This window comes from Chenopodium album, chromosome 24, assembly GCF_948465745.1.
Source record: "Chenopodium album chromosome 24, dcCheAlbu1.1, whole genome shotgun sequence".
Taxonomy (NCBI): Eukaryota; Viridiplantae; Streptophyta; class Magnoliopsida; order Caryophyllales; family Amaranthaceae; genus Chenopodium; species Chenopodium album.
Window position 1 is genome coordinate 12,438,009 of NC_137857.1, and position 12,456 is coordinate 12,450,464.

At 34.0% G+C, this 12,456-nt stretch overlaps 2 protein-coding genes across 2 annotated transcripts; one reads left to right on the forward strand and one right to left on the reverse strand.

The window, feature by feature from the left end:
- The first annotated feature begins 265 nt into the window (after positions 1 to 265).
- On the forward strand, positions 266 to 4,634 carry LOC145611255 (protein HEADING DATE REPRESSOR 1-like). Its single transcript, XM_081666567.1, has 3 exons — positions 266 to 624; positions 3,511 to 3,836; positions 4,117 to 4,634. Exons 1-3 carry the CDS (start codon positions 513 to 515, stop codon positions 4,318 to 4,320), a joined length of 642 nt encoding a protein of 213 aa, XP_081522693.1. The 5' UTR covers positions 266 to 512; the 3' UTR covers positions 4,321 to 4,634.
- Positions 4,635 to 4,984: 350 nt separating this feature from the next.
- LOC145611883 (uncharacterized) lies at positions 4,985 to 10,827 on the reverse strand. Its single transcript, XM_081667264.1, has 6 exons — positions 10,575 to 10,827; positions 10,063 to 10,296; positions 8,924 to 9,097; positions 8,705 to 8,811; positions 6,675 to 6,994; positions 4,985 to 5,934 (listed from the first exon to the last, which is right to left on the reverse strand). Exons 1-6 carry the CDS (start codon positions 10,725 to 10,727, stop codon positions 5,240 to 5,242), a joined length of 1,683 nt encoding a protein of 560 aa, XP_081523390.1. The 5' UTR covers positions 10,728 to 10,827; the 3' UTR covers positions 4,985 to 5,239.
- Between the last annotated feature and the right edge of the window lie 1,629 nt (positions 10,828 to 12,456).

A 12,456-nucleotide genomic window follows, 5' to 3' on the forward strand; every position in this document is an offset into this window, starting at 1 on the left:
GAAGGGAGTGATAATAATGAAAATATAAAATGTGACAAATTTTTTGAGTCACCTAAAATTGCATAAGTGACAATCAAATGGAGACCGGGAGAGAAATTACCAAGAAAATCTGGAAGACGAATTAAAAATTTCTGACATTGAAAAAAAAAAATGCGAGTAAGAGTAAACGATAAGAAATCAGAAGTGTAGGACTCAAACACACAATCACACAACACAACACAACGAAAAAAAGTTAAAAAACGGACAATTCTCTGTCTTTCTCTTTCTCATTGTCTTTGTCTTAAAAATCACACCCACCTCCTAATCTCAACCGCCCATTTTTCTGACATTTTCATTATTTCCCTTTTAAACAAATTTCCTTGTTTCATTAATTTTGAGTTAAAATTACGGACTATTTCTGTTGAGATAATAAAAGTGTCCTGCAAATTTACAATATCTCAACTTCAAATTCAATCAAAAATAAAAAGGGAGCTTTTGATTATCATATTTTGAGCTCAAATTTTCAACAAAAAATGGGAGAAGCAGCAAATTCAGAGAGAAACAATGGTAGTAGTAGAGATTCTTTTGATGGGTTTTCACCAGTTTCTTCAACTCGTGTCTTTTGGCAATCTCGTAAGAGGCGTGGTTCGTTTTCTCTCTTCTTTTTTTTATTTTTTTATTTTTTTTTTTATTCGTTCATGACTAATTAATTGAAGCATATACTAGTATTATTTGTGTGATTAATTGTATTTCATTCATTTTTTTTTCCTGAATTAAAAGGAACAAATTTCTATAAATTACAGCTTTGATTATGTCAAAAACTCAAAATACTAGTTGAAGAAAAATTAAAATTGGAAAAATAGCGGTTTAGCTATTGATTAGTATGAGAAGTAAGATATTGCGTGAGATAAACAAAGACTTTGTTGGGTTTTTGTGGGGATTATCTTTTGTTTATTTATATATTTTCTCCGTTGAAAGAGTATACGTGTAAATTTACAATAATTTCAAATATATGTATCAAGCTAAGCTAAGCTAATCTAAGTCAAATTAGATGCAATATTAAGAAAGGGAATTCCATCTTTACTTTGATTTTAATTTTGATAATTATAGCCTTATTAAAGAGATTTCGTTTTAAGTCAAGTTTTGTATGTTCAATTGCTGAGCTTGTTGTTTGGAAATACTATGCAAAGTTGGTCTTGTAGCTTGACACGCTTCGTAGTTGTTGAAGAGTGGTTGTTTCATTGTTAGGGACTTTGATTTTATGACAGTGGTTAATTTTGACACCAAACTTCAACACTTCATGTATAAGCATTGCCCACTTTGTTGCTTATTGTATAAGTTAGTTGCTTGGAAAGTAGTGTTTCCCACTTTGTTATCGTCTCTAGTTAATTTAGGAGATATATATTGGATGCGACCTAGACTAGTTGGTTAAAGTGTTCAAGATGTTATTGTAGATTTAAATCTCGTCTACTTCACTGCCTTGCTCTCTCTGTTCCATAAATAACTATGGAGTATCTGACTTAAGGTTATGTATACACATCCAGGGGCTAGGGTAATAGAGTATAATACTACCTCCGTTACATATTATTTGCAACGATTGGACATTTTCCCTCTCTACTTTATGTCAAATCGTTGCAAATAATATGTAACGGATGTAGTATTTTAAATGAAAGAACGGATGGTGCATTGTTGTCATATGTCCATGACCGTTAAGGATTATTTGAAAAAGTTAGCTATATGAATGTAGGGAGCAATCTTCTCCGAGACTAAAGAAATGTAGTAATATTTGGAGTTTGAGATTGAAAATAATGTAGAAAATTTATGATTTTGCTGCATGAGGAAAATAGTCTATTTTTAAGAAAAAGGATATACAAAATAATTTTAAAAGTTTTCACAAATTAAACCCCATTGTATTGGGAAATATCACTTTGTGTTATGTTAAGAGCTTTTCAACTCTTGGACTGACCTTTATGGTACTACAAATCCATAAATGACACAACCTAACGTCCTAACCTGATTTGGACAATATTTGTGAACCTTTTTTGTAAGCTCTTGAAAATGCTCTATTGGTAAATGCTAACGGTTTTCTATATATTCCCAAAATATAGTTACTAGCTTGCTGCTCTACAATCTTTTGGCAAATGATGTGAATTTTATTTCCAAAGTCGGTAATCAATTGCGAGACTACAAACAACCCCCTGAAAGTTTTTACTCTTTTTCAACGGGAGAAATCAATTGAAATTATGAGAAAACTTCTTAGTCTAGCCTTTTTCATGTTAAACATTGTCCATTAAGGCCTTAATCATTTTAATAGACTGAACTTGTCTAATTTAATTAAAAACTAAGCTTGTCTTATACTCCATACAAAGTATATGTAAAACTAATTTTTGATGATTCACTATTAATGTATATTACTGATTAAAACTGAATTACACTTGCTACTATTTCTTTTTAGTGTACCTTACTGATTAAAACTGAATTACTCTAACTACTCTTTTTTTAGTGACACTTTCCTTAAACCTTCGTTTTTTTATTGTGACACTTTCTCTATTTGGAAACATTCTACTATTTTTAATTAAATTTTTCTTCTTTGCTCCCACTACTAAGTTTAAAATTCTCTCTCTCTCCTCTTGGTCTTCACTTCTACTTTTTTTTGTTTTTGTTTTTTGTTTTTTTTTTTTTTTTTACTTCTCTCATCTCAAGTCCTTTTTTTTTTTTTGAATGGTCTCTCATCTCAAGTCCCAATATACAGAGTATAATTTTCCAACAAATCACAGTACCCATGATTGCACTCTATGCAATTCTCATAAAACTCTGCAAAAGCTATCTTGTCAATTCAAAAAACAAAAAATAGAGTTCTTTTTTAAAAAAAAAAAATCATTATTGATGTAAATTAATTAAAATTGATTTTTACCAAACTGAATCAAGGCCAATATGGTACTGTTTGATAAATCATGACATATATAGTATTCAATGTTCATAGGGAATGTTTGGTTTGGTGTAAAATGTTATCTAGGTATTTGTTTGGTTTGTATAGGGGTGGATTTTACTTTGCTCTCAATGGTGGAAAATAGCTCCCTCGAAGACAGAAAACAGTTTGGTGTTAAGTCATATTTTCAACCCCCCCCCCCCCCCCCTCCTCTCTCCTCACCTCTTTTATTAAGTGTTTGCTATTTGCTCGGAAGCTTAGAATAAAGGTATATTAAAGCAGAAGATGAATCAATTCCTTTATATGGGTCAACTGGTAATTTGGGGAACTATGTATTTAATCACAACAAAAGCATTTCGAGGAGGAAGAAAGAAATTACTAGCCTACTAGGTCACTAGGTGTGCATTCCTGTTCAAAGATGCTTCTTGCTATTTGTGTGAAGAGCTCATAGTGTATTTTTAATAATGTTCTGCTTAAATTTGCTAAATGTTGAATGCACGTGGTCTGCTTGATTGGCATTAATGCATGGGTGCTGCAACAATTGTTACTACAATGTTAGTTTCTGGTTAATTTTATTCCACAAGACTAGCTTCTTGTGACAGCTAGCGCACTGAATGTAACCAAGCCAAGAGATGAGCCAATGTTTGAAACGCCAACAAAACCAGAAACTTCAGAGGAAGAGAAGGCACCAGACTCTACTCCTCCAGATACTGTTCTTTCAGAGCGCAGAAAGGCTCTATTTGAACCACTGGAGCCTATTGATACTCTTCCAAGAAAAAGACCCTCAAATGAGAGCTTGCTTCCTCCTCCAGACTTCGACGCAACAGCATATCCTAAAGGATGGTTGATAGGTAAGAAGCGGAAGCTGGTGAATGTTGATGTTGTTGAGAGCATGCGGAGGATTGCCATCCAGGAAATGAATCGCAAGGTGGTTTTTCAAGTCCTTGCCCCTGTCTTAAAAAACTCATACTAAAAGAAGAGCTTGAAAACACAATCAACAAAGAATAAAATGTGTCAAGAGAATTCTCTCACGTGAGAACTCTTACTAGGAAGACTGGAAGAGCATGTAATTGTGGCACAATGGAATATAGGAATCCATCCCCCAACAAAAATGTAAATAATTGTGATCACCTAATTTATAAATGGGGAAAAAATGTAAACTGCTTTGTATTTAAGAATGGTTTAACAAGCTAGAGCTATGTGTGCAGGATCGTGAAATTGATGGATTAAGTGAGCAACTAGACGAGGATTCTCGTGTTCTTGAACATCTACAGGTCCAGCTTCTAGAGGAAAAAAGAAAGCGTTCAGATGTTGAGAGGGAAAATACAATGCTGCAGGATCAAATCAACATGTTGATGAACATGCTACAGGAAAACGAAGCTGCAGAAGAGGAGGATGCAAATGAGCCTTAGTTGGCTCTAGAAAAGTATTTTAATTCTTTTGTATAGTTTTTCCTGAAGTTAAAACGTACAGTAGGGGTGTTGTTGAGCAGCAAGTTTTAGTTGCTGCATGGAATTTACTAGCATTTGTTTGTTTGTTTGTTGCTATAAATTTAGAATAAACGCTTGTACACTTTAATGATTAAGGATATAGCGTATGATGTACAATGTATTGTCATCTGGTTTTAGGATCCTAATGACAAATATTGTGTGTAGTTCTTGAGCTTTAAAGACAGATTTCGGTCTTTTAAGTGCAAATTACAGTTTATATAAATAATCCTTCTTTCTGTCGTGATGAATCGTTCTTGGTTGACATGGTTGTCCTTACTCTCTTCAACCATATCTATTATAATTTCTAGCCATCATCTCAACATGTTACTTGTTTATAATGTCAATAATTGAAGGATTTGTTAAGAGGTCTATTTTAAGTTTTAACCATTACTAGTTATATCCCCTCTTTCAGAAATAGTAGAGTGTAGGTACTTATATGACACTCCTTCCATCTCTAAACGTTAAATCTATTTTAAATCTAACGTGCAACACTACTGAATCTGTTAAATAATTATTAATACTTAATATATTTCGTAAGATAAAATAAAGTCATGTGAGTTCCGGTTTAAATTGTCTCAATGAGTGATTTTAGAACATTAAATTTTTATTAATGTTCGCTAATACATAACTAGTCAGTAATATTTGCATCAACAAAATAGGATCTTAAAGAGAGAGGATAACTAAACTTTTTCTCAAGGGTGACAAACATTGGTTGGATTATTCATAAACAGAATTGGCATCAAACCTGCAGATGTCAAATTCAGATACTGAAAGCTAATATATACAAGAGATTTACACTGTTCTAGTTGTTTTATCATCTTAAGGAACAGCTGCAAGTATGCTATCTGCCTCGGATTCCTGAATCTTCTGGGAACAGAAACTGAGGTAGAGATGCTATCCTTGGAAGATGGAGAAGAAGCTCGCCAACTGAATCCTTCCTTGACATGCTTGGTTCCTGTTGGAAATCATTGCCTAGTCCAGTCTCATTTCCTGCTGCAAGAACAGTCTTTGTAGTTCGATTTTCACACAGTTGTTCGGCAACCAAATCCTTCCTTGACAAGCTAGTTTCCTGTTGGAAATTGCCTAAACCAGTCTTGCTTGCTTCTGCAAGAACAGTCTTTGCAGTTTGATTTTCACACAATTGTTTGGCAGCATGGGTGTTTCCCACAGCCAGATCTCGTACACTCTCTAAGCTGATCTGTGCATTTTGAACTCCTCCATCATCCATTTGCAGGAGGCAGCAAAGGGAGTTAACTTTTGACATGATACGCTTTTCATCGGAATTTGTTAAAGTTTGGGAGTCATTTAGCAGATACTGAGTGATCTCATCAAGAATTTCCCACTTTTGAGGCTCGTTGATGGAAAGACTAGGATTGTCAGATCTCATCTGCTCTGAGATACAGTCACCAATATGATTTACAAGATCACCTACTGACATGGATGGATTAAGACCAGGAAGTTTGATCTGGTTCAGAAGTTGGAGTCTATCAGCATCGTTATACTTGCTGCTGACGTCTCCTTCCATCATGCGCATATCTGTAGTATTATTTAAATTTCATGAGGTTATTCATTACTGTAAGCAGTACTTCATAATAGGCAATAGCAAGACTAACAACTGCAATACCACCCCCTGAATGGCAAAAAGTGCTCCTGCCTGAAGGCGCAGAAATAAGGTCTACTTGTCTAGATAACCATGGGCCAAGGCATTGGTTGGGCTAGATTTGAGCCTAAGCTGATTTGCAGAGGTGCAAACAACACAAACTGGCCAGTAGAGGGCTGTTACTAACTTATTGTAACATTCAATCACAAATAGGAGAATAAAACAGATATAAATGTTCTACACACAAAATCTGCCAATCTCAGGTTTCAAATTCTAAAGAAAAATATTTGAAAGCAGAATGACAACTAGAGCTGCTTCATAAATCAGGTGAGTTTTCGGTTGGCAAGTCAGAAAAATCATCACCCATCTGTAGCTTTAGCTACCATCCAGTAATTATAGTTAACATGTAACGTTGTTGGGATTATTAAGTAGGAAATGGCTTGTAATGTAAGGAGCCCCATTAATGGGGACACCGACATCCCTCATGACCAACCAGATAGTAGCTGTTCAAGTTAGGGAAGAAAGAGGAGGTCCTAGCCCCCAGGCCATCATGAGAAACATTAGCCTACCTAAAGGTATGGTTGATAAAAATTATAACCCCAATCAAAACTAGTACCTAAGCATATAAGTATACGAAAATTGGACAGTAAAAGATGGTCCATGTCAGTTCAAATACCTGGAATGAGCTGAGAATTTTTGTGAGAGCTCTGTGTAGGTGAGCCAATATAGTTCTTGTTCTCAATATCTGAAGAGGATAATCCAGAAACTGAAACTCCATCCCTAATGCCTGAATAACTAAAAGACCTTTCAGTCTTCAATTCAAAACCATGTGCAGGGTTACTGTGATCACCAAAAATGGAAGCCCTTGGTTGAAAATATGGAGTATCTAATTCTATCTGTGGCTGTTGACTTAGGAAGCTGAGGCGAGGATCACACTGTATAAGTTTTTGAAAATGCTTTCCTAAAGTGCCCTGGGGAAACTTTAGAAAATGTTGCCTGCAACAAAAAAAATGAAGCTATCAGGATGCCATTCGACAAATTCAACCCATTAACATTACCTACTTCTTGAAAGATGGTATCAGAACACCATTCAGAATTGTATTATGTAGACTCAAAAACTACATAGGTGTAAACTGAACCAGCATTCTAAGCAAAACAGCATAAACCAGCCACTCTGGCTCATGGACTATCATTCTAAACATGCCAAAATATTTTAAGCCATAGGATCCTATCATGGATATCACCCATAACTGCAAGAGCACATAGCTATGTAACAAGGTCCATATATATTCTGAGAACGCCATGACAGTAAAACAGTCTAGTCAATCCTGAACATACAATCTGTAGTATTCCGTGTATATTACCAAGGTAGAGCACATGACTCAAAATACTAGTTGCAGATAATTAGTTATGGTCATCAGGTCATGTGATGTTATGATAGTGCACGAGGGTTCATCCAATGTATGGATGGTCCGGTGGTGGAATATTAGCATAAAACTGAAAGCAAGAGTTCAATCAGTAAACAGACAGCCCAGTGGTGGTCTATAAGGAGGGAGAAAATAACCCGCTTTCAGGAAAGCAGCAATTCTCAGGTAAATTGCTAAGCCATACGTTCATTAAGAGGCCATTCTTTGATTAGGACAGGGCCAATATATGACTCAGCTCAAGTAAGAATGCAAATCCACATGAAAACCACTCTTACATATGATGATATATAGAGTTCGTAAAGTTTTTCTTATGATTTTATAACTTGAGCTGATGAAGGAAAAATTGCAACAAGTTGTCCAAAATTTTTAGTTTTACCATTTAATGAATGTTCATGAGGATATTCTAGGCAATCAACCTACTCCATTTTTATTTTCAGGGTTACTAGAAATCACTATAACTTAAAAGGTTATAAATTAATTGTATATAGCATATACTTTCTCCGTTTCTTTTTACTTGCAAAACAGCCTTGTGCCACGTGTTTTGAGGTCGGGTTTATGTAATGTAAACGGATAAATTATCCATTATAATTTTTACAAATGATACTTAACCCTATTCTAATCTTCATGTAAAAATTATATTGATAAAATCGCTCGTTTACCCTCAATAATCATCTCCTAAAACTGCGTGCCTAAAAGGTGTGTTGCAAGTAAAAGAAAACGGAAGAAATATATATATATATATATATATATATATATATATATATATATATATATATATATATATATATATATATATATATATATATATATATATTTTTAAAACAAACCATAAGCTGAAAAATAACTTCAATTTACAAATAAATGACACAGATGGCAGATTCAGTCTCATCGAATTATTACTTTAAAAGGAATTCTGAATATAAATTTTATGGTCTTAACTTTCAATACCTATTTCTTATTTTAAGCTATATGATAATTGTTTCATTAACATGTTGTACAAGACCAGGGTCTAAAACAGTGTCAATTCAAAGAACTTACACTCTTACAGTATTAACTCCAAAGTAACATGTTTATTCATTTAGCAATAGAAAATATATCAAGGCTTGTTAATTGATATCAGTGACTTGTAAGTTGTTCTTCAGATATTCGGCAATCAACCCTCATAACTTTTACACATAGTTTGATGCAGCCAACAACAGAACAGGGAACGAAACCAAATTCCAAATTGAAACAAAAACTCAATCAACTAAAACAATCAATTAGGCTTTGGCAATTGTACCTATGGAGTGAAGCCTGCCCGGTAGTAAAATCTGTCGTTGCCTGCCACAAAGTGTGCTTCCTTGGTTGTGGATTAATTTCTCTAAAGAAAAGAGGTTGCCGCGAAAGCTGAAACAGAACATAACATCTTCTATCATTATACCATTACAACAAACAACAATACATGAAAACAAAACAAAAATAGAATGACATATTTACTCATAACATACAACTATCTTACCACAACATCTAGTGTTCCAGGTTCATTATCAGGATAGTTTGCCTTGATAGCCATAATGTCAGACCACTGAATCTCAATCTTATTCTTAAGTCCACCATCAAGCACTTCCCATACAAGCTTATGCTTAGCAAAATAACACTTTGCCACTAAATCGCCTTCGTACCTAGATTTATACTGCAAAGAAAAACATACCAATTTTCCTTTATATATAAATCCACACCAAAAAAGTAAGCCACATATATACAACCTTCAAATTCAAACTGTAACCAAAATTTAACATTAAGAGCAAAGACTTAGGGAGACATCATCATTTTAAGTCTTAAGACTTATGCTTAACACTTTTTCCATTTTTCTTCTTAAATCCCAAGCAAGTCTCAAATTGAGTCTTGAAATTTCAAGACTCAACTTAAGACTTAAGATTGGGACCTACCTCGCTTTTATTTTTATTATCCTTTTTTTTTACACTTTTCTGCATATAATATATCATACGTAAGTATATTTGAGTCTTAGGGCTAAAGTGATAAATTTGTGCAAGTTTTAATAAGTCTTGACAAGAATTTGATGACATCATTTTCAATGAGGACCACCAAAAATGGGGCTAAACTTGCTCTAAGAGCCTTGGTACATATCATAGCATATGACAAACCAAATGCATTAACACTAGATCAAACTCACAAGTATAAAGTTCAACATTTTACCACAAATCATTGTCAAATACTGTAAAAAATTAATTTATAAACATACATTAAGAATTAAATTAAATAACACCGATTAACACGTAATTTTGTCATAATTTCCGAAATTAAAAACATATTGGAAATAAATTTAAATTTCATATTCCCTCTATCCCATAATTTAGTGCCCAATTTCGTTTTTATGGTCAAACTTTTAAAACTTTGACCAAATTTTTTCATTACGAGTATTAAATTTTCTCATTAGTAAAAAAACATAATCGTGTAAGATCTTAGACTTGTTATATTGGTCAAATGTACGTATTGGCATATTGAAGACCAATTTATAATAGTTCCACATATCCGCGTTAGGGCCAACTACGTACATCAAACATTAATAACACCAATCAACGCGTAATTAAGACATACAAACCGGCAATTATCCAAAGTTAATAAAAAATGAAGTACCTCCCAAGAGCCAATTTTAAGCAAAGTAGCAGGAAAATTGGAAGCCTTAAGCTTATTATCAGCAGAAGAAGCACCCTTTTCTTTTCTAGCAAGTGTTTTTGCTAAGGAAGCACTCCTTTCTTGAGTCAATTTCATATGAATCAAATCCAAAAATGATGGACTCTTTTTCAGCTTTAATCCCAAAGGACTTGGCTCTTCCAATGGATTATACTCCATTACCCCATCATTCTTTTCCTGCAAAACCAACCAAACACACCCTTAGAATTACCATTACCCCATAAATTAAATACTACATCCGCTTCATTTTATAATCGTTGCAAATAATATGAAACGGGGGTTGTAAAGTAAATTCACAAACCTTATTCAATGAATCAAATTTGGGTTCAATACTACCTCCGTTTCATATTATTTGCAACCATTTAACATAAAGTGTGAACAAAAGAAAATAATCGTTGCAAATAATATAAAACGGAGGCAAATTACATTGAAATCTATAAGAAAAATTGACAAACCTTATTCAATGAATCAAATTTGGGTCGTTTGGAGAAAAACCCAAGTGAATTTTCAGCGGAATCATCGAATTCTGCCTTGACTTTGACCTTTTTCCGGCATGATTTTTCCGGTGAAGAGAATTCTTCGACGGAATCCATGATTCTATGAACCATTTTTTTGAAACTCGAAGAGAGAGAATCGGAGACTCAGTGAGTTAACTCGGAGAGGATGTGAGAATGAGTATTTTGATTTTGGTAGTGAGACAAAAACGTCAATTACAGCTATTCAACTCTATCCTATATAGGCTAGACCACGAGTGTGGCGCGTGGAGTGACGTGGTACTGTTCAGTGTGCCACGTGTGATTGATGTGGTACTAAGCACCTGGCTGTTATTGTTTAAAGATGTGAAATTACGGAATAGCCCTTTTGTCATTTATGGTGGCTAGAACATACCCTTATATTGGCTCTATATGTCGTTGGAATGAAAGTTAATTGGATTATTTGGATGTGATGATGAAATAATAATACGAGTAAAATAAAAACGAAGTGTATATAACTAGATTTAAAGAGTAAAGGTTTGGAAGCTTTTTGGTTTAAAGTTGACAAACGACTCCTAATTTTGTCTAATTTATTTTACTTGCAAATTACTCGTATAATTGTATAATGTAAATTACTCGTATTGTGTTACTCTATAGTGTAGGATCTATCTCTTTAGCTTAATTTCAATTCAGTTCAATTTGGCTCAATTTATTTCAATTCAATTCACTTAAGTTCAGCTCAGTTCAGTTTCTAATTTCCTTTTATTATAAACAATTCAATTCAGCTCAGCTCAGTAAATAAGAACAGACCCTAATACATACGGAGTAAGTTGAAGTGTTGGACGTAAAAAAAAAATGAAATTACAAAAAGGACAATTGGTCGTTAATGGCGGCTAAATTTGTCTTATACGGATGTGAGAGGGGTAAAGTAGTCTAATGGGATGAGCTGGAAGAGTGGATAAGACACGTCAGCAATATTTGGAAGTATGTGGAAGTTCACATTCACACTCGTGGCTGTGATTGTTGTGGATAAAAAAATGGGTCCAGATTCTTGAAGGTTCTTCATTGCAATTGCGAGTGTGATGCGTGTGAGGCCGAAAGTTACGCTTCTCATCTAACCAACTTCTCTTATTGGTTCTAATTTTACACGTGGTTTATTCTAGCAATTAATGTTTTTATTTTTTAAAATGTTTTTGGATTTTTAATAGACTATTTGGTCGGAGAAGATTTGGATAAGGTTTTCATCTTTCTAAACGCCAATATTTTTCTAAAGGTTGTACTTTACTACTATTAATAAATACGGAGTAATTGAAATAGTCATGTCAGCGCTTTTTAATGCCTCACAAAGTCACAATACATAAGCAAATACGGAGTACATAACAATGTAAATAATGACATTTTTAGATTACTGGAGGGGCGCATGGATTGAGAGTATTAAATTAAGGGGTAATAAAAGTCAAACCAAGCAAAATTAAAGTAAACATAAGAGAGGGTAAGAGGGGGAGCTAGTGATGATGTGATTGTAAGAAGATTTATATAGTGATGGTGTGGTGATAGGTGAAGAAAGAGAACTATTACCCTTATTTTGATTTTGAGGGTGATAGGTTATACTAGGGGCATGCTTGGATTGGGAGTAATACATTAAAGGGGTAATAAAAGTCAAACTTGAAAAAACAAAAGTAATTAAAAGCGTTGTTGTAAAAGATATGGTGTTTACAAATGAAATAAGGTAGTTGTGCCTTGAGGAAAAGAGAGAGATGGAGGAATAATTACTCTCACAATGAGGGTAATAGTTAACGACTCTCTCACTAGTGTAACTATTACCCCCAAAATGAGGGTATTGATTCCTCTTTCTTCACCTCAC